Here is a 25,059-nt window from a genome sequence, read left to right on the forward strand (position 1 = left end):
ACAAAAGATAAAGGCAGAGATAAAGATGAAGATAAAACGACAGGGAGGAGAGTGTTACAAGAGGAGCTTAACTGAAAGTCAATGAGTGAGAAGGAGAAAAGGTAGAGTAGAAAGTATATAGCAGGCAAAAGTGACCACGTTAAAGAGCAAATGGACACAAAGGAGAAAAGATAGACGAATGTTACTATTATGTTAATATAATAATAATAAAGTCATTAAGTAACACTAAAGTACTCAGAAGGCACACAATACTCTGTTGTACTTTGAAAGTATCATGATTACACCAATGACTACTCTAATGGCTGGTATTCACGACAATGTCCTACTTTGTCTAAATACGGCATCTGTACACAAAATTAGGTTAAAATAATTAGGTTTTGTAAGGCAGAGAAATTGGTAGTGTATATTTCTAGCTAATGATTATAACTCAAACTTGCTAGATTTTGGTACATAAAAGGATTTGCCATTATCTGTTGAAAACAGAACCCTGATGATTAAATATGATCACCCTGTTTGTATCAGCTATCCCATGGACATACAGACGCACACACACATCGCATGTAGTTCCTATTGGGAATACAAATGGAGGAGCCTTTTGATTCTGAGAAGTTTAGTGGGGATTCCACATTCCTCTTCATAATCCCTTCATGATGTCAGTATATATTCAGCCTAGACACAACAATTAACTTACGGCACGGCAAATAGAAGACATCTCATCTAATGTTTAGCTTTTAAGATCCAATTAACAGATTCTGTATACTGCAACATGAGGTTGGTATTCAACTGACAAATGTTCTTCTTGTGAAATCTATTCTGTTTCAGGTGTGAAGGTTTAGAACATGGAATACCGCTTTTCAAGTTTTTAGTAAAATAAACAAAACAAAAAGCCCCAGCCATCAGAGAGTTAATTTTTCAGGGTTAAAATTCTGTTTAACGTTTAAATAGAATTAAACTGTCCAAATTCTATTTAAGGTTTCATTTAGTAAGGAACTAGTTTGTAATTGTTTCTATTCATAAGCTTGATTTTCCCTCAGTGGATAGAAATTGACTTGAAAATTGAACAATTTTCTATGAGGAATTTTTAGAAAATAGTGCTCATCACAAAAAGTCAAGACAAATGGATAATGAGATTGAAAGCGCTGTATAATAAAATCTATTTGTTTTACCCAATTAGTATGCTTATTTGTAGAAAATTGTGGTTGGCTTCCATAGACTCTCTACGGATCTGTGCTGAAGTTCCCAACCTTTGCCTCAAGCCTAGATCTCTTGTATCATAGATATTTATTACAAGAATTCACACAGAAAACAAAATACTATATACTTACCTAGTGTGTTTCCACTCCCCTTTTCCCCTTTCTGGCCTTTTGGTCCAGAATTTCCTTGAGAAAAGAAGAAAAATATTTGCTTTTAATCAGGAAAATTCACAATGTTTGCTTGAACTGGAGACAGATCAGACAACATAATTAAAATATGAATGTATAAAAACTGACAGATATTGAAATGTATAACACTAATGCTATTAATAAGAATGGTTACTACTTAGGAAACTCCATTATGAACCTGGTATGGTAATATTTCAAATTATTAAGAGGGCACTAAATGCACCATTTTCCTAAATCAAGCACAGCTGAAGAATAAGCAGTTGGTTTGTACTTATTCATCCTCCTTTTCTCCTCTTCCTTTGATTGGGTCTTACTCATAACCCCCAGGAAGTCCAGTGATTTCCATCACCTCCTATACCACGTTCTTCTATTCACATTACAATTTATTGTTTTCATTTCTTTAGGGTGCACCACCCCAAAAAACTGGGTTGCCAATGAATTTCTGGGAGTGTTGAGATTCTCAGTCAAGGGAAGGTAGAAAGATCCTTGGGGCATTCCCATCTCTAGGCTGATCACCTTTGGTTTTGAGAAAACTCATCCATGTATACAGGGGTTTGGTACAAATATTTTATGTGAGGGTCGGGGCTTCAAGCAGGTGTGGAAACATGGCTAGATCTTGGTCTTTGCCAATGGGTTGCTACTTTACCCACTGCCCCACTTTTAAAGGAGTTGCAGGAGATCTTTCAGTACCAAGAAAAGATTGCATCTCGTAAGTTTTGTGCTGTTCTTGCTTATTGATTTTTTTCCAACAGCCATCAGATACAATCATATCTTGCAAGTAATTATTGTCTTGACTTAAATGATCCTAGTGTTCCTTGTCTCTAAGTCAAGTCTTTGTTAATGTTTTTGATTCCCTCTAGTAAAATTGAGAACCTTCACCTTTTCATCCTAGAGCTCAGAGGATAAAGTTAAACAATCATGGACTTCAAAATATTAAAGTAATAATTTAGAAACCCTTGTGTTTAATTATTTTGCCCTGCCACTTACTGGGTATGTGACTCAGGACAAGTCTTTAAATGTTTCTGAGATAATGTTTATTATTCTATAAATCGAAAAAATAATATTTTGCATTGCAGAGTTGCCTTGAAAACTAGCAACGATGTTCATTAAGCACTTTGCCCATAAGAGAAACACATAAAAGACCTAGTTCTTCTTATTTCTATTCTTCATCTCCTAAAGCTTAGCTGGAATCTTCTCTCTGCAATTTTATTCTCAGTAAATGAGAGAGAACAGCTTTTTCATCTCAGCTTTTTTTTTTTTTCCATTTGAAGGAGTCTTGCTCTGTTATCAGGCTGGAGCACAGTGGTGTGATCTCGACTCACTGCAACCTCCACCTCCCAGGTTCAAGCAATTCCCCTGCCTTGGCCTCCATAGTAGCTGGGATTACAGGTGCCTGTCACCACACGCAGCTAATTTTTTATTTCAGTAGAGACAGGGTTTCGCCATGTTTCCCAGGATGGTTTCAATCTCCCAATCTCGTGATCCACCCACCTAAGCCTCCCAAAGTGCTGGAATTACAGGCCTGAGCCACCGCGACTGGCCCTCAGTTGATTTGTTATGGTATAATATAAAGAAATTTAATTTTTATGTTTATATTTATTTGATTTCTCTAGTCTATGGCATCTTTATCTGTGCTTTATTTTGAACATGTGTCATTACATATTTCTTAGAGAGGATTTTTGGCTCTTAATTTACCAACTAAAAATATATACATATATGTAATACATAATTAATAGCATGAAACTCGAGGCACTTAAAGAGTAAAAGTTATTCCCAATCGAAATTTTATTATGAGGATTTAATGAAATGCCAACCATTTTATATCAGGGTCCTAATACCAAATTTCTAATTCTCTAATTGCTGTGTATAATGTGGATATACTTTATATCATTAAATTCACTTCTTAATTGTAATTGAGCTGTGTCAGTTACTGTTAAATTGGGAAAAATCATTGTTAGCAAAAAGTACCCAAAACCTTTCCTATTTTTTTGAGAGCATCCTTTAATGAAATAGAACACCAAATTTTCCAAGAGGAAAAAGGTCTAAGAAATTGTTAAAAATTTGGGAAGGGAGGAGTTAAAGTGTAACTGATCAGTTCTAATTATTTTCAGAAGAGAGAACAGACTAAGCAAGCTTAATTTCATTATTTCAATTTAATTTCACGATTAGAAAAGAGAAAGTAACTATGCATTGTTCTTGGAAGTCTTTTCACACAGCAGCTTGCTTTATATTTCAGAATAGAAATGCTTAACCCAGAGCATTGACCCACGTAAGGTCCTTGGAGCTCTCAGAGTCTATGATAACTAAAAAATTAGTTTTATGTTATTTTGCTTTTGTTCTTATACCACTGTGACTTTTCTTTTTAAACATGGTACAATAAAATACCTTATCTCCTTATAAAGAAACATAAATGTTTTATATCATTTTAACATGATTCAGAGATTTTCTTATAGATGATACTTGGAAATCTTTTCTCACACTTGAAAACATCAAAACCATCCTTTCTAAAGGAGAGAAATGGATTGGTTCCTTAGAATGATACCTTTGGTTAAAAAGAAATGCAAAGGCTTGGTCTAAACCTAGAGTTAAGTAACTCCTGTCCTAGGTATCAGTCTTTAATAAAAATTAACTTATATTTCTAAAAGCCATTTAAAAATAAGGAGATCATATGTAATATGATATTCTAACTTGAAAGAATGTAAGAGGAGGTGTCTTCAATGACATCATCATGATTTCAAGCATTTTTTAGTGCCTCTTCTATGAGTCAGTTACTAGGCTAGAAGTTTTTGCATACATGTCTTAATTATATTAACCAAATTTTCTGCAGCTCTAGCCTGCCTCCCCATCCTGTTTTTTTTTTTTTAAGCTATTTTGAAATGTGATCATCCTCTCTCCTAAGCCTAGTGCTTCTTCCTGGTCCCTGAATTATTCACCTTACTCCTTATTAACCTTATACTATCTTTTTCTTTTCTTTCCTCTGTATCTTCAACCACCCTTCCTTTATTCTATCTTTCCATCAGCATTTAAATGGTACTCAGATCCCTCCTTCAAAGAAAAAAGAATCAAATGAAAAAAAAAAAACTAACAAAAAAAAAAAAAAGGATCTCTTTCTCCTCCTCTGCATAGCAAGACACCTAAAGAGTTGGCTCTAACCCCGTCTCCCACCCTTATCAACCATTCCCCTCTCCGCATCCTCTAATCTGGTTATCACCCCATCCCATAGAATCTGCTTTGAATAAAGGCATCATCCCCACATCAGCAGTTGCAAAGAGCTTTTTGTAGACTTAACCTTACATGACCACCTTTTGAAACTCTGTCTTTGTCTTTTTTCATGCCGTGTTCTCTGGGTTTTCTTCTTAATTTGGGCTACCTCTTTTCCTTCTGCTATTTTGTCCATGTTGCTCAGCCTGTACTTTTGGGACTATGTAAAGCTTTATGCTAGGCCCCTTCTCTTTGTACCTTCCCACTCTCTACCCATAAAATATTATTGAAATCAGTGATTCTGAAGAACATTTATATGATCATAGCTAAACTGTCTTTTAAACTGTCCTCTAAACTTCAGACTCTTATGTTCAACCATCTATAAATAGCTGCATGAAATGTTCAGTAAATGTGTTGAATTAACAAATGACCTATGTACGGTCTAATATTTTAGACACCCCTGAAAATGACGACAACTTACTCTGAGAAAAACAATCAGACTTGGAATGGACTTCAAGAGGCAAAATGGACAGAAGCACATTATCTACATGCTGAAAGTTCTGCTTTGTTTAACAAGGCAGAACAGAGCCTTCTACGGATTATGAAGACATAAAAGGTTTCACTTCATTTCAATCCTCCAAACTTAATGAAGTAAATATGTCAGGTTTTATGAATGCACTACTCTATAGATCTGCTATGCATGGAGAAAGCATAAACTCTTACCTTTCTCTTCTCATGTTTGTGTATCTTTTCAGTTGTAGACTGTCTTAGTCACCTTTCATTTCCCTGTTTCTAGCATGTATTCTATCTGACCAGTGTGTACTTCATACATGCAGAAGGAAAGGGCAAGGTGGGAAGAAAAGGAGTGTAGGAGGGAAGACAGAAGATGTTCTATCTGAATATTTTGCTTCAGAATCTGATAATATTTTTGATGCCATTTACATAGTCCAGATAGTGAAAAAATACAACTCAAGCAACGTAAAGTATCAAAGTGTTTATAACATAAATTGGGGTCTTAGCTCTGAAATATATTACTTTATCTATCATGGACCTGTTTTTACATATTTCATATTTGACAGTTGTCAGACTTACTTCTAATTTTACCACCTTCTTCAGACTCTTGTAGAGGAAAGATTGTATTCTTCCTTCTTTTAGTCTGCAGAACCACTAGAGCGTCACCGGGCACTGCTGCTCACATCTCTACCAGACTGGTGTCTTTTATAAGAAGTGATGTCTTAAGGATATATTTTGTCAAGGAACTTATTACTACTGCCCTAGTTTTTCTTTGTGCATGATTACTCTGTCTCACTCCTTTTTTCTACCTAAACATATGGTTCTCAAAATGTGGTCCCTGGATTAATAGTATCACCTTCACCTGGAAATTAGTGAGGATGGTGAGCCCAATCCTAGAGCTACTGCATCAGAAACTCTGGGGTGGAGTCCTGGAAGCTATTTTCACAGATCTTCCTAGTGATTCTGATGCCCGCTAAAGTTTGAGAAATATAAACCTAAAGAAATTCCAGGCCTCTTTTAGGCCAGCACTAACAAACACTACTCTCTTTTTTTTTTTTTTTCATGTAATTGTTTAAAAAGCATTTTGTTTTGTTTTTTCTGTTTTTTTTTTCTTTTAATTAGACTTTAAGTTCTGGGGTCCATGTGCGGATCATGCAGGATTGTTACATAGGTATACACGTGCCATGGTGCTTTGCTGCATCTATCCCCCATCTACATTAGCTGTTTCTCCCAATGTTAGCCCTCCCCAATGCCCCAACCCCTTGCCATCCCTCCCCTAGCCCCTCCACCCCGCAACAGGCCCCAGTGTGTGATGTTCCCCTCCCTGTGTCCATGTATTCTCACTGTTCAACACCCACTTAACGAGTGAGGACATGAGGTGACAAACACTACTGTCTATGTAACACGTTTTCTTACAGGATGAAGTTAATCACTCCATACTACTTCCATACAGCATTTTGTCTAACCCCACCAAGGTTGTTTACTTACCACATGGAATTATAGCTAATTGTTTATGCATTTGTTTCTGTCTCTATCTCCTTAAGGATAGCAGCTGCGCTGTATTTATCTCCAGCACGCAGAGACCCCTCAATAACTGTGTGGACTGGGTGAATGAATGAAATAATACTCTCCAAAGCTAAATATGGGTTTACCCTTTGATCCAGCAATCACACTCCTAGGTAAACTTCTGTCCACAAAAAAGCCAGCGCATTAAAGTTTACAGCTGCTTTATGCATAATTTCTAGAACTTTTTTTTTTTTTTTTTTTTTTTTTTAGTCAGGGTTTCGCTCTGTTGCCCAGGCTGGAGTGAAATGGCATGATCTCAGCTCACTGCAACCTCTGCCTTCCAGGTTCAAGTGATCCTCCCATCTCAGTCTCCTAAATAGCTAGGACTATAGGCATGTGCCACCATGCCTAATTTTTGTATTTTTTGGCAGAGACAGGGTTTCACCATGTTGGCAAGGCTGGTCTTGAAATACTGACCACAAGTGATCTGCCCATCTCAGTGACCTACCCACCTTGGCCTCCAAAAGTGCTAGGATTACAGGTGTGAGCCACCATGCCCAGCCTAAAACTTTGAAACAACCGAAATATACTTTAATAGATGAATGGATAAACATTTTGGTAAATCCATAAAATGAAATACTATTGAGTAATTTTAAAAAATGACCAATCAGACCAGGAAAAGATATGAAGAAACCTTGCATTCACATTGCTAAGTGAAAGAAGCCAGTATGACAAGGCTGTATGATTCCAACCATATGACATTCTGGAAACGGAGAAACTATGGAGTCAGTAAAAAGATCAGTGGCTTCCAGGAGACTGATAGAGTTGGTAGAGCACAGGGGATCTTTAGGGCAGTGAAACTATTCTAATACTGTAATGATGGATACATGACATTATACATACGCTGAAACACATAAAACGCAAAACACAAAGAGTGGCCACTAATGTACATAACAGATTTTGGTTCGTAATGATGTATCAATGCTGGTTTATTAATGTTACATATGTACCACACTAGTGCAAGATGTCAGTAATAGAGGAAACCATGTGTGCCTGGGTGGTTTATGGGAACTTTCTATACTTTCTGTGCAGTTTTGTTTTTTTATATATGTAAAACTGTTCTAAAAATAAAATGTATTTTTAAAATACCTCAATGATAGAGACCCTATTCTTTTTTCTTTTTCTTATTTTTTAGAGACAGGGCCTCACTAGACTGCTGAGGTTGGTCTCAAACTCCTGAGCTCAAGCAATCTTCCCACCCCAGTATCTCAACTAGCTGGGAACACAGGTGCACAGCTCTGCACTTGGTGTGACTCTATTATCCTGATGATGATTCACTTTGGGGAAAAAAAAAAGAAGCAAACAGGAGACAGTAGCCTAGCTCTTTCTAAAATTGCAAAGCAATTCACTTCTGTTCAAAGTTTGCAATTGAAGCTTAGGCTACTGGAAGAACTGATGGGAATAATATCATCATATATACATTTCAAAATGCTGAACTCAGCCTTGATTATTAAAAACTAGTAAATAATAGCATATAATTTATTTTGCATAGGAGAGAATTTCAGACTTCTCTGTATTTTGCTAACTGTAACTTCACAAAGTTTGGCCAGTTGTGATTAAATAGGTATTTATACTTTGCTTCTTCTTTTTTTTTTTTTTTTAATTTGCCAGTCTTTCAAGTCTCTTTGTTCAGAGATGGATATCATTGTTCATGATGATCTATGATTGTGAAGAATTTATAAATCCTGTGTGGTTTTTTTTTCATGATTTTTCTTTGGAATATAAAAACTTTCCTTAGGCGAACAGAAGTCAGTTTCAAAAATCTGATTTCAGAAACCATCAAATAACTGCATGTGAATACTACTATTCACAAAATAATAATCATTTTTTAATCATCCAAGAATTTTAAAATATGTATACTACATATATACAGTATTATGTATACATATAAATAATCTGGTGTTTCTTCTACATATTCTATAAAGAAAATACACATTATCATAATACCTGGCCTTCCTGTATGTCCTGGGAATCCTCGACTTCCAGGAAATCCAATTGCTCCCCGATCACCTTTAAGACCTGGAGTACCTACATTATTAATGAAGAAGAAAAGGAGGTACTTTTCATACAGACTTGGGAGTGTAATGAAAAAATCTAGCTTTATCAGTAAATATGAAATTAGAGAATCTCCAGATAGAGGAATAATAAGTTTCCTAAAATTTAATGTGTGACATTGAAAGATAATATAAGCAATAAATATAAACCTTAGCATATTTAGCATATTGTAGCTATTCAATAAATAACATATTATTAGTAGAAATAAAAGCACATTAGAAAAAACAAATCTTGGGGTTTTAACAAGAAGGCTTATGTAGTCAATCAGTAATCATCAAATGGCAGGATTTTGTTGTAGCTGAAATGACAACTTTAAAATACATAAGCTGAAAATTGAATTTTTAAGATTTTCCTTAGGAAAAAAAAAATGCAACTCAAGCAATGTAAAGTATCAAAGAGTGCTTATAAAATAAAAAATATATTACTTTATCTATCATGGGCCTGTTCTTACATATTTCATTGTAATCCCAGAGTAAATAAACACACAAACACATACACACCCACACAAACACACACACACAATACACAGATTTACTTTCGAGTATGTATTATATACTTACACAAATCCAGGGTGTTATATACATATATGAAAACTGAAAATGGCTACTTTTTACCCAATATTACTATGGTGACCATAAAAACTACATATAAAAGAAAATGTTACATTCCTATGAAATAGAATATTTTATCCTAGAGTATAGTGGTTCTTGATAAACTATTGTAACACAGGTTAAGGATCTTATTTTGTGTCATTATCAATTCAGAGAGATCCCATTAACCCAGCTTCACTTGATTCCTTGGGGAGGCATATTGTAAGAAATTGATTATACATTTTTTCCCAATATCAACCTTTTAGAATATTACTTTTAGTTTATAACTTCCAGAAGACAGGACTTACACATATTAAATTCATTTTAAAAATCTTTTCTTGAGGTTTATTAATAAAGACATTTAAAAATGGGCTAACTGTCCTCTAAGAAGTGATCAATTTAAGAAGTACATTATTCTTACTAGTAAAAAATATTATTTAACCCAGTTTAAAACTTTTATTCCAACAGAAATTAAGCAAACTTCCAAAGTGATAAAGTAATAAACTACGTTTAGAACTACTGCTTCCAAAGCAATAAAGTGATAAACTATGTATAGAAATATTAATAAAGTCAGGACATTTCAACTCAATTTAATTACAAAGTACTATATATTGGCTGGACTTCATAGCATACAGCCTAAAAAGACCTAACATCTGTTCTCAGTACAAGATGATTAATATTTATAGCTTCCTTCACTATAGAATCAAGGTAGTGAGACTTCTGCACTGGTAGTTACGGAGATCTGTCATTCCAATTTACAAATAAAAACACTGACAGTAAATCCTGCCAATTTAAAAAATGTGAAAACATTCCCCTACTTTTTGTAGAGTGTCATTCACAAGTAACCTCCGCTTTTACTATTTCTTTCTTTAAGAAATATATATTGTACACATCTTAGTATATTCCTAGAGTTAAAAATATCCTTATCCAAACAGATCTTCCAGGGTGGAGAAACAATGAGAGTCAGATAGTAGCAAAGAAAGAAGGCAATTTCGGGGTTATAATTTTGGAAAAACTGGGTAATAGAATAGTGAATGCCATGGGGCCTGCTTTAGACAGGAGCATCAGAGAAGCCTCTCCAATGATGACTTCTCAAGTACTTTATAGTGATGCTCAGAATACAGCTGTTCAACTAAAAATCAAGGTTTTTCAGCTACAAATCAAGTACATTTTCAATGGATAAGCAAATAAATCTATAAAGGAAGAGTCTGAGATACTTTCGTAGAAATCAGTGAGTCACAGACCTCTGTTCAAGGAGATGGTTAAGTAGACTTTATATGGCCTATGGAGTTATGTGACTTGTTTGTTTAATGATGTTTGAAAATGTAGTCTCCCAAATACCAGCACTGCTGTTGAACTTTATTCCATAAGATCAGATACCCTGAGCCTTTCAGGAGGCAATTAACTAATTTCCTACAATAATCTGTGGCAATGGGAAAGGGTCCGGCACCTGCTTCTAACTCATGGAGAATATAAGTACAATAAATGGAATCTCAGCCATGGGATGTTCCAAGAAACCTTAGATATCATCCAGTCAGAATCCATCATTTTACAGAGACAGTACCATAGACCAGAGCGATCAAATCACTTTTGTAAAACTGGTCTGATAATTTTTCACATATCCTGGGTGTCCTACTCTTTTCAGGCTTTCTGCAATCTAGCAGACTAGTTAAGGGCACGGACTCTGCACTCTGCACTCATGCCCATCAAGGATCAAATATGAGCTTTGCCACTTACCAGTTGCTGACTGACCTTGAGCAACTCATTTGACCTCCCTGTGCATTGCACCTGTAAAATGGGTATATTATTTGTTTCTGCATCATCAGGCTGATGTGATAATTTAAAGAGCTCCATTCATGTAAAACACTTAGAAAAGTGCCTGGCATGTAATGAATACTTAGTAAATATTAGCTGTTCTTGTTCTCCTCCATGTCTTCCTCAACCTCCTCCCCAAAAATACAATTATTATTTTCATCAGCCTTTATAAAGGCTTCTAAATTTAGTTTTATTTAATGTTACATGTGAATTTTTGGTGCTGCAAAGAAAAGTCAGCACTGGGACAAAGGATCTCTCAGCAAGGCAATCTTTCTTCCTGCAGAAAGGGCGCCTTCACCAGCAGTCTTGTCATGAGGGTATAACAGAAAAAAAAAAAAAAAAAACAGACATATTTATCCTTTATGCATTTGGGGTTGTCCTTACTGCTGTGTATGATCTCAGTTGGTTGGAGCCAGACTTCACAATCTACAAATGAACCTGACTAGCTAACAGCTTAAAACTTTATTGAATAGGTAGGTAAAGGCAATGGAGAACAAAAGGAAAAGAGGAAGTCCAAATAAGGAAGGGACAGGAAATTGCTTGCTAGAAAAGTAATAGCATAAATATCTTGGTGAAAGTACAAGGACATAGAATGTGCTACGTGCCTGTGAGCATGTCTAGCACAAATTCTTGGTTAAAGTACAAGGATATAGAATGTACTACGTGCCTGGGAGCAAGTCTAACAGCTACACAGGATAGGGCTTAAAAAAGAGTTATTAGCAAAAAGCAAGAAGGCTTTCAAGAAAGTGTTTAAAACAAACTATTATCTAACACTTTTGATTTATTCTTAAACAAGAAAGGAAACTTTAAAGAGGAACTTTTCTACTTCCTATATTTAATGATATGTTTACAATTAGCAGTGAATTTTTTGATTCATTGGCACAATTTGTTACCTCCAGAAGAAATCCGCTTTCAATACTCAGGCATAGAACAGCAGCCTGCAGCCAGGCAACACTCCTTATTCAGGTGTATATTTAGGGATCCTGTCCTCACTGAAGCCTGAGGCAGGGGACTTCTTGGGCCGCAGCTTATGGGAAGGGGTGGGATGGGATAAAGATATATGTAGATATAAAATTAAATTGGTTTCTCTCTTCCAAATTAAGAAAACATGGTTCCTCTCTTCCAATACCTGTGGTTAGGAGAGCTTTATTTTCTCTTTCAGAAGCATGATCCCTACAATGGAAAATTCAGACTATGTAAGGAAAGTAAATGGTACTGGTTGATGTTGAAAATTTTGTAGCCAGAGGAGCCTTCAGTTCTCTCCCAGAGCATCTTATGTAGGTAGCCCCTCCCATGCCTACAGGTTAGGCTACCTTGCTATTGACTACATTGGGCATAAACAGCTCCTTAGATGGCATACAAAGAGTTTCCTTTAGAAAAGAAAGAGCTGTTTCACCTTCAAAGCATTGCTGTCAAGGGACAACAACTCTAAAATCAGCCCCTTAAAAGGAACTCACATGAGATCAAAAATCCTTGATCATGACATTCACCTCCCTTATAATATTACTTTATCATCCTGGAAGCTCTGTGAAGTCAGAGACTCTGTATCTGTTTACAAATTCTCTATAGGGTATTGTAGAACACCAGGCTTGGAGAAAGTACTCAGTACATATTATTGTGAGTGCAAAGTGATAGGTCATTTTCCCTGGCATGCTTTCAAGGAAATAGTCCTCTCAAATAAATTTTTTATTATTTGGGCAATAAAGCATATTTAAACATAATATCCACCCCAATATATAAGTAATAATTCTACTATATTTAATGTATTAATTATTTGAGGCCACTAGGACAACCACTTAGGTTTTGCAGGTATTTGCATCATGGTTGTGAGTCTTGGTGAGTGTGACTTGTTCGAGCTGAGTTTAGTGGGCTCCAATGGATGTAGAGATGGGGACTTAGTAAACCTGCTCAAATTAGAAAGTAGAATTATTATGACTATCCATCATATACTCTTTACTTCCTGATTTTGGTATCAAAAATGAGGTAATTAGACAATCTGGCAAAGAACTAAACAGGTTGCACCAAGTAATAAGCGAATAATTCATTAGGAAAAATTCCTGGTATTTTGGATACTTTTCTTGCAGTGTACCAAACTAAATGATAACCTGATAACCTAAGGGTCGTTTGATTATCCCAGTCATTTGATTATTCCCAGGAGCTCAACCTGTCTCTTATAAGGACCTAGGTAATGCCTGTTTGTGTAAATGAGCAGTACCAAAAGCAACAAATTATGACATCACTTTTTACCCTATAAATTTAAACCATGACAAATTGCTGATTTACAAAAAATAAAAAAAATAAAAACCAAAATCAAAGATTCTTTGCAATGGTGTCTATTTATAACATTAACACAAGCTGAAATTTACAAATGCTTCTATTTCATACATTCATAGTTCAGAAACAGCTGCAGAAGATGTTCCCAAGATGAAGCATTGTATGGCAAGTTGTAGCCCAGACTAAACTTTCATGGTTGAGTTATGAAGCTCTGACAACTGCAGTTTGCATAAAGTAGCTAACCGACCCTTGACAATAGTAGTTCTGGCAGCCGATTTAATACTGGTTCTTTCCCTTGCTTATGACCTTAATGCCCCATTGTTAATATCTGCTTAGCCTTAGTCATGCTATTCATTTTCAAAAATTATTTGTCTGATGTGACCAGGGCTAGTCAATAAATTGATCAGAAAGAAGAACCCTTTATATCATTAAAAGACAGAAAAATAAGATGAAGTACATGGTATTTAGACATTTTTTTTTTTTTGTTAAGACAAACCATTCTAGTTATAATTAGACCTTGCAGTGTACTTCCTACTTTCAGATAGAATGCATGATAGTTGATTTCTAGCCAAGGCTAACATGACAATTATGTTATTATCTTTTTTTTTAAGCAAAGATAGTTGACGTTCTCTCTTCTGTGTCTTCTATTGTCTTCTTTCAAAATAATTTTTGAAGATTACAACTTAGAGGAAAATAATCTGAAACAACTTTGCTCTTAGTAAAATACAGAGCGACTGACAGCAAAGGTAAATGTTATCCATATTTTAACCAATATTTACATTCAGATTTCATTAGCTTAAACAGATATATTCCAGTCAAAGACTATACAAGAAATATAGTCCAATTTTCTTGTGATTCATAATTCACTACTAGTATGAGTTTCTATGTCTTAAAAATCAGACAGCTTGTAAATGTGAAGATGATTTATTCAACATGAAGATAGTTTTTGTACTCCCCTTCATATATGATCTAGGTTAGGTCTGCCTTATACTGTTTGCTGTCTATTATATACATGGCACTGCCTAGTCTTATGAACAATTCCATTTGGTTAATCTGGTTAAACCATTTATTTTCTTCAAAAATCATGAGTAATGCTTACCATTCGGTATATTATATGATTAGGCCACTAGAACATTTAATACCTCCCCAACACACACACACGCACACGCACACACAGATACTTACTCACACCTTCTGCAGGATATAAATAAAATAGCAATCCTCCCCTACACATGTACCCGGATGTATATCATCTATCCTCACAGTATATAATTAAATAACCATGATTGCCATACCTATTGGACCTGGAAAGCCTCGTGGACCACTTTCTCCAGAGGGACCTCGATCTCCTTTTTCACCTGGAGGTCCAGGAGGACCTTTAAAAAAAATTACAGTTACTTATCATAGTTGTAAAGCATAGGGAAAAAATGGGTTAGTCCTCTATCAATATACTTATATAAGGAAATTCAAAGTCTTTTATTTGTTGTGCAATAATATAGAATGAATAAGACTGAACTTCCTGAATGGAGGAGAATTCTGCTATTCAGGAATATAATGCCCTATACTAATAAGGATGACATTGCCTCAAAGTAAACAATCTAATGATATATTAAATCTGAGTGTGCCTAACACTTCTCCAGGTTCTGATAATTTGGGGACAGAGAAAAGTCAACAGGCTGGCACAAAGTCACATTAGTGTTGTATACATCCCAGGCAGTTAGACACTGAGTTAAATATAACATGGAGTTAGCTACTATATGGAAAATGTGTAAGTACGAACTTAAAAGACTCAAGGCAAAAGGAAAATTCACACACAGTAGATAAGCACTTTGTTGGAACTGACCATAAACTCAGATATTTGTTAGTGAACTGGAGATGGGCGTGAGTGGTGATGGCTGAAGTCTTTATTGAAAAGGTAGAATATGAGGGGTAATTTCAAGAATAAATAGAAGGAGAAGGAAGATAATTCCTAGGGAGCAAGAAAGATATGAGGAAAGGCAGGAAGGTGAAAATGAGTAGAGGAATTATTTTTTCAAGTAAAATATTAAGTAGAATTCCTAGATTGATACAGGTACTATTAAAAAATGGAGACACTGCAAAGAAAACTTTGGTCTCATAATTTTTTCAGGTGGCTTTCCCGACAGCTGCAATTAAACAACACTGATTTAGTCATTTGTATTTTCTTTGTCCAGCAAGACAGATATCTGGTCATGCCTTAAAATGATTATACCCAGTATGTATTTAGAAATGAAAGGTAATCCTACCAACATTCTCTGTTTCATATGGAGTACACAGGACAAATATTCTTTTCTTTATTTAAAGAAGAAAACTTAGTTTCCTTTCCAACACCGAAATAAAGAAACAGAAAGGAACATTATTCCACAGTGACATTTTAAAGGAAGCATTTTCAATTACTACTGTTCAGTCACCTACATAATCCAAGGACGACATACAAATATACACAGCATCCCTGGTTAGAATGCACTTGTTTACAAATTTTAATCAGGTGGGGAGACATAATACGTGAAGAAATCTAGAGGGGGCCACATGAATAGATAAAGATTATCTCATGAATAAGTATATGTTGTTCATTTTTTGTTGCTTATTTTTACATCCTTGACTCTACTTCTGTCTATTTCTCTTCTATGTCCCAATTTCTAAGGTCCAATTTGGGTTTTAGAAGATCAATATGTCATTACTCTTCTCAATGGAATGTCCCTTTCTGTTCACATGCAACATTGGACACATATTTATATTTTTATTGTAAAAGCAACTCTACTAATAAGAAATATAAAAGCCTAGACAAGACATGAGGACAAATACAATTCATAGTTGTGTTATTTATGTTGGTGGGAGTATAAATTAATTCAATTATTGTGGAAGATAGTGTGGCAATTCCTCAAGGATCTAGAAATAGAAATATAAATCATTCTATTATAAAGACACATGTACACATGTTTATTGCGGCACTGTTCACAATAACAAAGACTTGGAACCATCCCAAATGCCCATCAATGATAGGCTGGATAAAGAAAATATGGCACATATATACCATTCAATACTATGCAGCCAAAACAAAAGGATGAGTTCATGTCCTTTGCAGGGACATGGATGAAGTTGGAAACCATCATTCTCAGCAAACTGACACAAGAATAGAAAAACAAACACCACGTGTTCTCACTCATAAGTGGGTGTTGAACAATGAGAACACGTGGACACAGGAAGGGGAATGTCACATACTGGGGCCTGGAGGATAGGGGCTATGGGAGGAATAGCAGGGTGTGAACAGATTGGGGAGGGGATAGCATTAGAAGAAATACCTAATGTAGATGATGGGGCAATGGATACAGCAAACCACCACCATGGCATGTGTATACCTATGTAAGAAACCTGTATGACCTGCACATGTACCCAGAACTTAAAGTATAATAAATAAATTTTAAAAGATAATTAACATTTCTTTCTTAAGAGAGTGTGTGTGTGTGTGTGTGTGTGTGTTTATGTAATTGTCATGCAAACAACATACTAACAGGGATTTAGAAATTAACCAGTGCATTACATCCTAAGGTGCAGCTTAATTGTTGCGAGACATATATTTAAGTGCAGCACAAGAAATGTCAGGTTTCTACATCAAAGAGAATCTGTATGTGCCTCCTATTTGCTCCGGAAGAATGTAGTACTTCCCAGGAAAAGGGGTTTAGAAACCTTGCACAACCATCAACACTCCGTTCATCACTACACAGCAGTGAATCGGGGGAAAGCAGGACAGACCCTCAATTTACAGCCTGAATTTTGTTGAACTATTGAAGGGAAGCACAACCCCAGTACTCAAGGATGGTGTTTTGAAAAAAGTGCACAAGCAAAGACTTCAGTTTAGTAACTAAGGATCCAAAGCAAGACACAGACATTCGAGGAAAAACTGGAACATGAGGCAAGAAGAAACAAAGGGGCACAGAGAATAGATCTCGGTTACTAGCCTCTGAAGTGGACTTCTCACCATTTATTTGGGAAGTAAGAGATAGAAGGAGCTCTCCTAATTACTATCCTGTCCATTATATTACAAGTAATTATGGGAACTGTATACAGCTTTCATTATGGAGTATTACTTCAGTCACAGCAAATACATCTGTGTTATTTTACAAAATTTGGAGTCAAAAATCCCTCTCTGTATTTTTATGTAAAAACACTGATGCCTGGTATTTGAATCCTAGAATAAGAAAACCAGGCAAAGTTTTTTATTAGAGTTCTAACTAGGCGTGTTGAAAGTACATTTTTATTGTCATTCTATTCTTTAGGTAACATTAATCTCACTTATTATGTTACATTTCTGTACATTGTTACAGCCCTTTTACTGTTTCCAAAAGAATGTGGGAAGGATCTCAATAAATGTTTTAAGTATCTTTTAGATACACTGGGGGAATAAAATAACAAATAATATACCACTTTACTCTTAGTTTCTGATGCAGAACTTTGGAGAACATTATCCACTACCTTGCCACCTTCCCAAACTAGCCTCCTGTCCATCTCTATTGTAGCTCACAACTTCACCATCACACAGGTGGACTATTGCTAGAGCTTTTTTATCTGGTCTGAATTCATTTTGTCTATTTCACCTCCTATTTCCTTCAGTGTTGGCTTGCTTCTTCTTTTGGATAAGAATCTGTTTTGCAATGTCACCATCAAATTAAGGAAATGCAGTAATCTATTCAGCCATATTACGGAAAAAGCATGAAGACTTAGAGTCTCTTGTAGCCACGTTCTTTGTTCTGTTTCCATTTGGTCTTTTCAAAATTTTGTTCCATATTGACATAATAACTGCCTCTTTGCATCAATAAATAGACAAAATGCTACCTCCCAGCTCCCTTGCTGAAATATGTTTAAAAAAAAAACTGGGCTGATATTGGCCAAAATATGATTTACTCTAGTTCAAGCAGCCATAAAATTTACATTATTTTTCATCTTTAATATTTTAAATTACAGGTATAGGAATTCATAAATGCTATTATAATAATCTACCATGAACAATTACTTCTGTAAAACACATGTACAAAATCTACTACTGAGCTTCCCCCATGATTATTTCTTAAAAAGGAAAATTAAGATTTTTATATAACCACAAAAAATGTACTAATACAGAATACTGATAATCATATCACAGACCAAAATTACCCAATTTACTAGAAAAGCAAACCCAGGTGTATCATATCATTTAAAATCCTCAGATGATAACATGACACTTATAATATCTGACTAAGTTTCCAGAACTATGCTTCTTTAGTTTTTATTCATTGTGAGCATTAATTATCTACTTTGTTTTCTATCTTGTTTCATATTCAGATCATCATCAAAGTCTGCCACATCTTCTAAGCCACTGCTGCCTAAACCTGCTTTTTTTTTTTCTTCCAGTTTTCATGCTCTGATTTAGATATGTGTAATCTGGAAGATATTTAAATATTGTTTAACCATACATATTTACAGTGAATTAGAGAGTGAGTTGCCCAAGGTCTTAAAGCTAGTTTGGTAAAATCAGAATGAGAACATTTCACTCACTTCTTTCCTGACATCCTATGCTACCCTGTTATAAATGTAATTGACTTCATTTTCCTTATCTGTTCTTCCACTATTCCTGAGCTGAATTTTTCCTTTACATAGTGGTTAGACAAACTCACAATTCAGTTACGTTGCCTAGGCTGGTCTTGAACTCCTGGGCTCAAACGGCCATCTTGTCTCAGCCTCCCAAAGTGCTGGCCTTACAGGCATGAGCCACCACTTCTAGCCTACAGTCCAGCTGTGAAAATCTCAATAATTAATTGTATAAAACTCCAAATTCAAATATCATCAGTTGCTTTTTCGTTTTCTCTACTATGATAATCAGTATTTCTTTTTTGGTGCTTTTATAGCCTAGAAAGCCAATATATCTAAAAATTTTTCAAATGAATGTTAGCTTTCCTCACCAGAGAGCCAGATTATATTTTATTTCTCTTAAATACCTTTCTCTAGAGTTCATCGCTTTGCTTCTTTAAATCATGTTGTCCCCAACTCTCCACCAAACTCTACCTCACCATTTCCAAAATGAAATTTTACGTAGTTCTTAAAGACTCTAAAATTATAACTACTTGAAAAATGTATTGAAAAATCTTTGTCTGTTTGACTACATATTTAGTATTATTAATATAAGGGAAAAGAGAACACAAAGTAATTACACTAATCCTACAATCAACATATGATAAAGGATAAAACACTCATTAATTCCTAAAATATGCTTCTTAAATTATAATTTAATAAATATATATTTTATGGCTAGGTGCTATAAGAGATATAAAGAACAGTTTCTAATCGAAGTAACTTGTGCCCATGAAGAGTTAGCATTCTTCTGGAAGACAATATGAGATACTCTTAAACATATTATTATATTAAGACTTCTCTTGTAAGAGAATACTTAATGTTCCATATTAAGACAGAAATAAATGCCAGCTGGGCACTACTCTTGGTAGAAACAGCAAAGGCTTCATGCAAGAGGTAGCATCTTAGACAGGCACTGAATGATAAATATTTTCGAATACATATCAAAGAGAAAATATTTCACATAAAGGAAAAAGCATGAGGCAGGATGTAGATAGTACTGGGTATGTTAAAATCACAGTCAATTTAGTTGAAACATTTGGTATATAAAAAAGACAAGGGAGGGAATGAAGCATTCAAGATTAGTTAAGAGACACACTGAAGATGACCTTGAGTGCTACAGACAAAAATGTACGTCTAATGAGGAGGCAACAGACAGTCTTTATGTAATCTAAGCCTTCTCCTTAGGAAGACTATATTCAACAAGGGAGCAAAAGGGATTAGAGTCTGGGCAGGAACAACTTCAAGTCTGGGAAAGAAGTGAATAAGAATAATTTATATGAGGATATGAGGAAATGACAAGGGAATAGAGAATACAGAATGTTAAGAACTAATGGTGGTCTTGGGAGATATAATAAAAATAATTAAAATTGGGAGCTTGGAAACCTGGAAGAATGACACTCCCATTACAGAGTGTAACTTGCTAAGAAGAAAGTGTTAGATTCACTTGTTCATTCAACACATATATGATTGCTCATCCACCATTTTTCAGACACTGTTACAGGCACTGGGAATGCAGAGGTGACAAGAAGGAGAAGACTTAACCTCACAGAACTCACATTCTACTGGAGAAGATACATGCTAAACAAGTAAGCGAATGTATAGATGACATAATTTCATGCAGTGGTAAGTACTATGAGGAAATTAAAGCAAATCATCGTAGAGAGAGATGGGGAAGTTGGAAAAAGAATGGTGGAAGGCAGAGGAGGTAACTTCAAGTGGAGACAAGAAGTAAAGATGTAGAGAATGTTTCAAGAAAAAGAGAAAATGTCTAGTGTTCATTACAGACAGCATGAAGTGAAACAAGCACTTTCTCCTTATTAACTTTTCTTGTTCATGGTATTAATTCTTCCACATTTCCAAGCTAGGCAGAAGGATGACTGAGGGAAGATTTAGAAAATTGGAGCAGGGAAGTAGACAGGTGACAGACAAACTAGAAGTTTGGATTTTATCCCAAGTCTAATGAGAAAATATTGGAGTATCTTAAGCAAGAGAGAGAAAAGACACATTTAGTGTAAAGAGAGAAACCACACATATCCAGTAATTGTTGTGGGTTTTCTTAAATAGATTTTTCTTTTTTTGCTCTATTTAGAATGCATTTAGAGTGGAAGCAGGGACACCAACTGAGAAGTGGATGCAGTACACCAGACTGGAATATGGTTGCTTGAATTCAAGTAGTAATAGAGAATAAGAAGAAGTTTTATTTGAGATATTATATGCAACAAGAATTAGTAGGACTTACAAACAGATTATCTGGAGAGTGAGAGCAAGAAGTCAAAGATAGCTTCTAAGATCATGGAGTGAGCAAGTAGTTGAAACCATCAAAAAAGACTGAAAATGAAACAGATCTGGGGAGATGGATAGGGTGGCTAGTTAAGAAGCAAGGATTTGGTTTTGAATTTGTAAAGCTTTGGGCATTTATTTGAAAACCAAAGGGGAAGTATCTAATTGTTAGAGAAAAATCTGATTAATTCAAATGTTTCTTAATCATCTGTTTTAATGTGATAAAAACTATATGTAATATGTGTTCCAGATAAGCAAGCTATAAAGTAAACAATAAAAAGAACACCCTTGCAACATCACAATCCAAGAAATAGGTATCTATCTAGATGTTCCCCCAACTCATTCATCTATTTCCTTTTCATAAACATTACACTGAATTTTGTATCATTTTCTTAAATTTTAAAACAATCATTAAATGACATGTTTATGTGTTTGCAGATGTACATTATTTAATTTTACTATGAGCATTAGAATTAAAAATTGTCTATAGTTTTCTGAGACTTTTTTTTTCTTGCCATCACTTGATTACTAGACTTAATTTTCTCAAACTAGTGTGTTTGAAATGAAATCACATGAAGCTCTTTGTTCTATTTTTCTAATTGCTAATGATATAACATGAGATAAAATATTAAAATCATGAATTAGAGATTAACAGACATGGAAACTGGAATGAGAACATTCAATATGTTCTCATTATGTCAGTTACAGAGGAAAGGAGAGAGAATTGTGTCAATATTTTATGTCAGTTACAGAGGAAAGGAGAGAGAATTGTGAAGCAATAGTAAAAGTGATTGAAGCTGGTTATATTCCCAAACTGACAGACACAAATCCACAAATGTAAGAAGTACAACAAATGTTAATGGATAACTTATCAATACAAAAAAAAAGATTATTAAAACTGCAGATATAAAAGACAAAGAGAAAGACAAACAGATTGGTGGCAGTCATTTTAAGAGCCACACGCAAAGCTTGAAGCCAGGGTACTAATTTTTTCAGCACACTGATAGAAGTAATCAAAATAACTGTCAACCTAAGAAGTGTGTATGTAGTAAAATAATTTCAAAGATCAACACAAAATGAAATGAAATCAAAAGGTTTCACTATAAATTTACTTTCACTAAATGAAGTTCCAAAAGATATACTTGAGGCAAAAGGAAAATAATCCCAGAAGAAATGACTAAGATGCATTTGCATTTAGAAGGGAGAACAACTGGTAAATTCATGGGCAAATTTAAATAAATATTTATTGTGTTTGGTGATGACTCTCTGAGGAGGTGGTGCAGAGTTAAAAGAATTTACCATGATAGTTGTAGATAAAAACAGGCAGATTTATTAGTGAAAGTAGGAAAATATGTTGCAAGGAGGCAATGAGCAGGCCAGCAGAAGAGAAGCTGACTTCCGGGAAACAAAGGCTTGCTGGAGATTTTATAGAATAGTGTTTATACTGTATGAGAGCTTGTACAGTACTGATAAGCCAAGGTTACAATGAGGTAATTTGCAGGTATCTGTTGATAATTTTCATGCAGGAGGGCTACATGTTCTGGACCATGAAGAAAGGCAGATTTATAGCTCATCTTCATTTTCCTTTTGCTTTCCCTAGTCCCACCAGCTTGACTAATTTTCCCTAATTAGGGCACAAAAATATTGTCTGTACAAAAAAAGGAAAATCATATTGACTAAGCTCTTGATAAAGACAAAATAAAACAATAAATTAGAATGAACTATACTAAAAATATTAGCAGGAAACTAGGTAGGAGGACCATCAAAGCATGTTCTGTTTCTTGTGTATTTTAGGATGAACGTTAAGTTACTGATCAAATTTAGACTTCAAGATAAATGTTAAGGTCAACAATCAATACAAATAGAAATACACTACAAAGTTTCTAAAACCTTTTTGGTAACTTGGGTAGAGAGAAAAATTAACCAAGAGAAAAATGTTAATTGATCTGAAGGTGGCAATAAAGGAAAGCAAAAGAAACATAAAACAAACTGGAAAAAATCAGAGCACATAATAAGGTACTAGAAATAAATACAGTGAAAAGAGATGGTCAGATTGTGTGCTTTTTAAAAGAAAGGTAAGCATTCATTACAAGAGACAAACCAAAAACAAAGGATACTAAAAGGCAAAAGGTTGCAATCAAAATATAGAAAAATACCTGCAAATGGTTGAAATCAAAATATAGAATAAAACTATAATGTAAAGCTAAAGCTAAAATATCTACAGTGTAAAGCTAAAACTAAAAGCATATGTGTGTGTGTGTGTATGTATACACATACACATGGATATATATGTGTGTATACATGTATATATATATATCACATATATATGTGTGTGTATACATGTGTATATATATATATATCACATATATATGTGTGTGTATACGTGTGTGTGTGTGTGTGTGTGTGTGTGTATATATATATATATATATATAAATTAGTAAGATTCAATTCACCTTATCTTCTTTTACTAACAGATACTGCAGAAGAAATGAACAAATCCATCATTTTGGAGAGTTCAAAAGATCTTTTTAATTAATAATATAGTCAGGTAAGAAGTAAAAAAGACTGGAAGTCTTGAAAAAGTATTAATAAGCTTGATCTGTGAACATGTGAAGAAACTTGTAATTACAGAAAATTTGTATTTGTCTTCAGTACTTTTGAGGTAGTTTTTAAAAATGAGAAAATCATTAGATCTTAAGATATATTTTGTTTATCTCTTTCTATTTGAAGGATACAAGGCTACTGCTATTTTATCCTGTCTTGATCTGATTTTAATATTTTTTTCCTCTGGGTATCTGCAGTAAATGTATGCTCAAAAACTATTTCTTTCAAACCATAAGATTTCAAATACAAATCTCTGCATGTATCAGTATATTTGAATATGCATCATTTTCTGGAGGAATGACAAGACATTTACCTTGAATTAAAGTGATATTTCTCAGTGTCTGAGAATGTTCCCAGTCTTTCAGTCTGAGATCATTAGTGATGTTATTCAGTACTTTCACTTCTCCTCTTATTTCCTGTTCCAAATGCACTTGTTCTTCTTTCATAGCCATGATTTCTGCTGATACATTGTAAACACGCCCCTCTAATTTACTGATTTCCTGTAAAACATAAGTGAGCATTCACAACCTTTGCTACATATATAATTATCAAATATGAAAGTTCAAGAAACCCTGGGAGTTCAGGTTTTTAAAAACATATTACAGGAATTTTATGGAATAAGAATACAGAAATTAGAAAACCTTTTAAAGTAGTAATTCTATAATTGTAAAACATTTCTTCTTTTGACCGAATGGCTAAATGTTTACAATCACAACCCCCTTCAAAGAATCCATTTAACATATTTAAGATATGTTTCTATTCCCATATATATAGATGTCAAAATCCTATCAATAGAATAAACATCATATGGTTTTAATTTATCTGAAGTATAATGTCTTCATACTGTAGACTGACAACATATTCCAATTCCATAAATTTGATGGATTTATATGGGAAACTCTTTTATGGTAATAAGCAAAGCTTAATGTCATAATCCTCAGTGGTGATGAACATTGACAATAGATTTTCATACTCAATAAAACCTCAAACTAGCATATTAACAGTGCTTTACTTTCAGTTTGCATTGCCTCTGTATTTGAGGCATCATTAGAGTTTTGTGTTTTGAAATACATATACATTTTGTATATATTTATATATATACATTCATATACTTACAGTTTTAAAAAGAGAGGATCTTCCTACAGGCTGGACTA

The 25,059-nt window shown here is 34.5% G+C and overlaps 1 protein-coding gene across 4 annotated transcripts in view; it reads right to left on the reverse strand.

The window, feature by feature from the left end:
* The window catches only part of MSR1 (macrophage scavenger receptor 1), a 95,339-nt gene that overhangs the window by 40,755 nt on the left and 29,525 nt on the right, over positions 1-25,059 (reverse strand). For all 4 annotated transcript variants that reach the window (XM_032288349.1, XM_032288347.1, XM_032288348.1 and 1 more), the window contains 4 exons: positions 24,219-24,405; positions 14,692-14,772; positions 8,610-8,690; positions 1,326-1,379 (listed from right to left, as the gene is read on the reverse strand). In XM_032288349.1, coding sequence (XP_032144240.1) covers positions 1,326-1,379; positions 8,610-8,690; positions 14,692-14,772; positions 24,219-24,405 — 403 coding nt within the window. The remainder of the gene's footprint in view (positions 1-1,325; positions 1,380-8,609; positions 8,691-14,691; positions 14,773-24,218; positions 24,406-25,059) is intronic.

Source organism: Sapajus apella, unplaced genomic scaffold, assembly GCF_009761245.1.
Source record: "Sapajus apella isolate SASKATOON/1434 unplaced genomic scaffold, GSC_monkey_1.0 scaffold21, whole genome shotgun sequence".
NCBI lineage: Eukaryota > Metazoa > Chordata > Mammalia > Primates > Cebidae > Sapajus > Sapajus apella.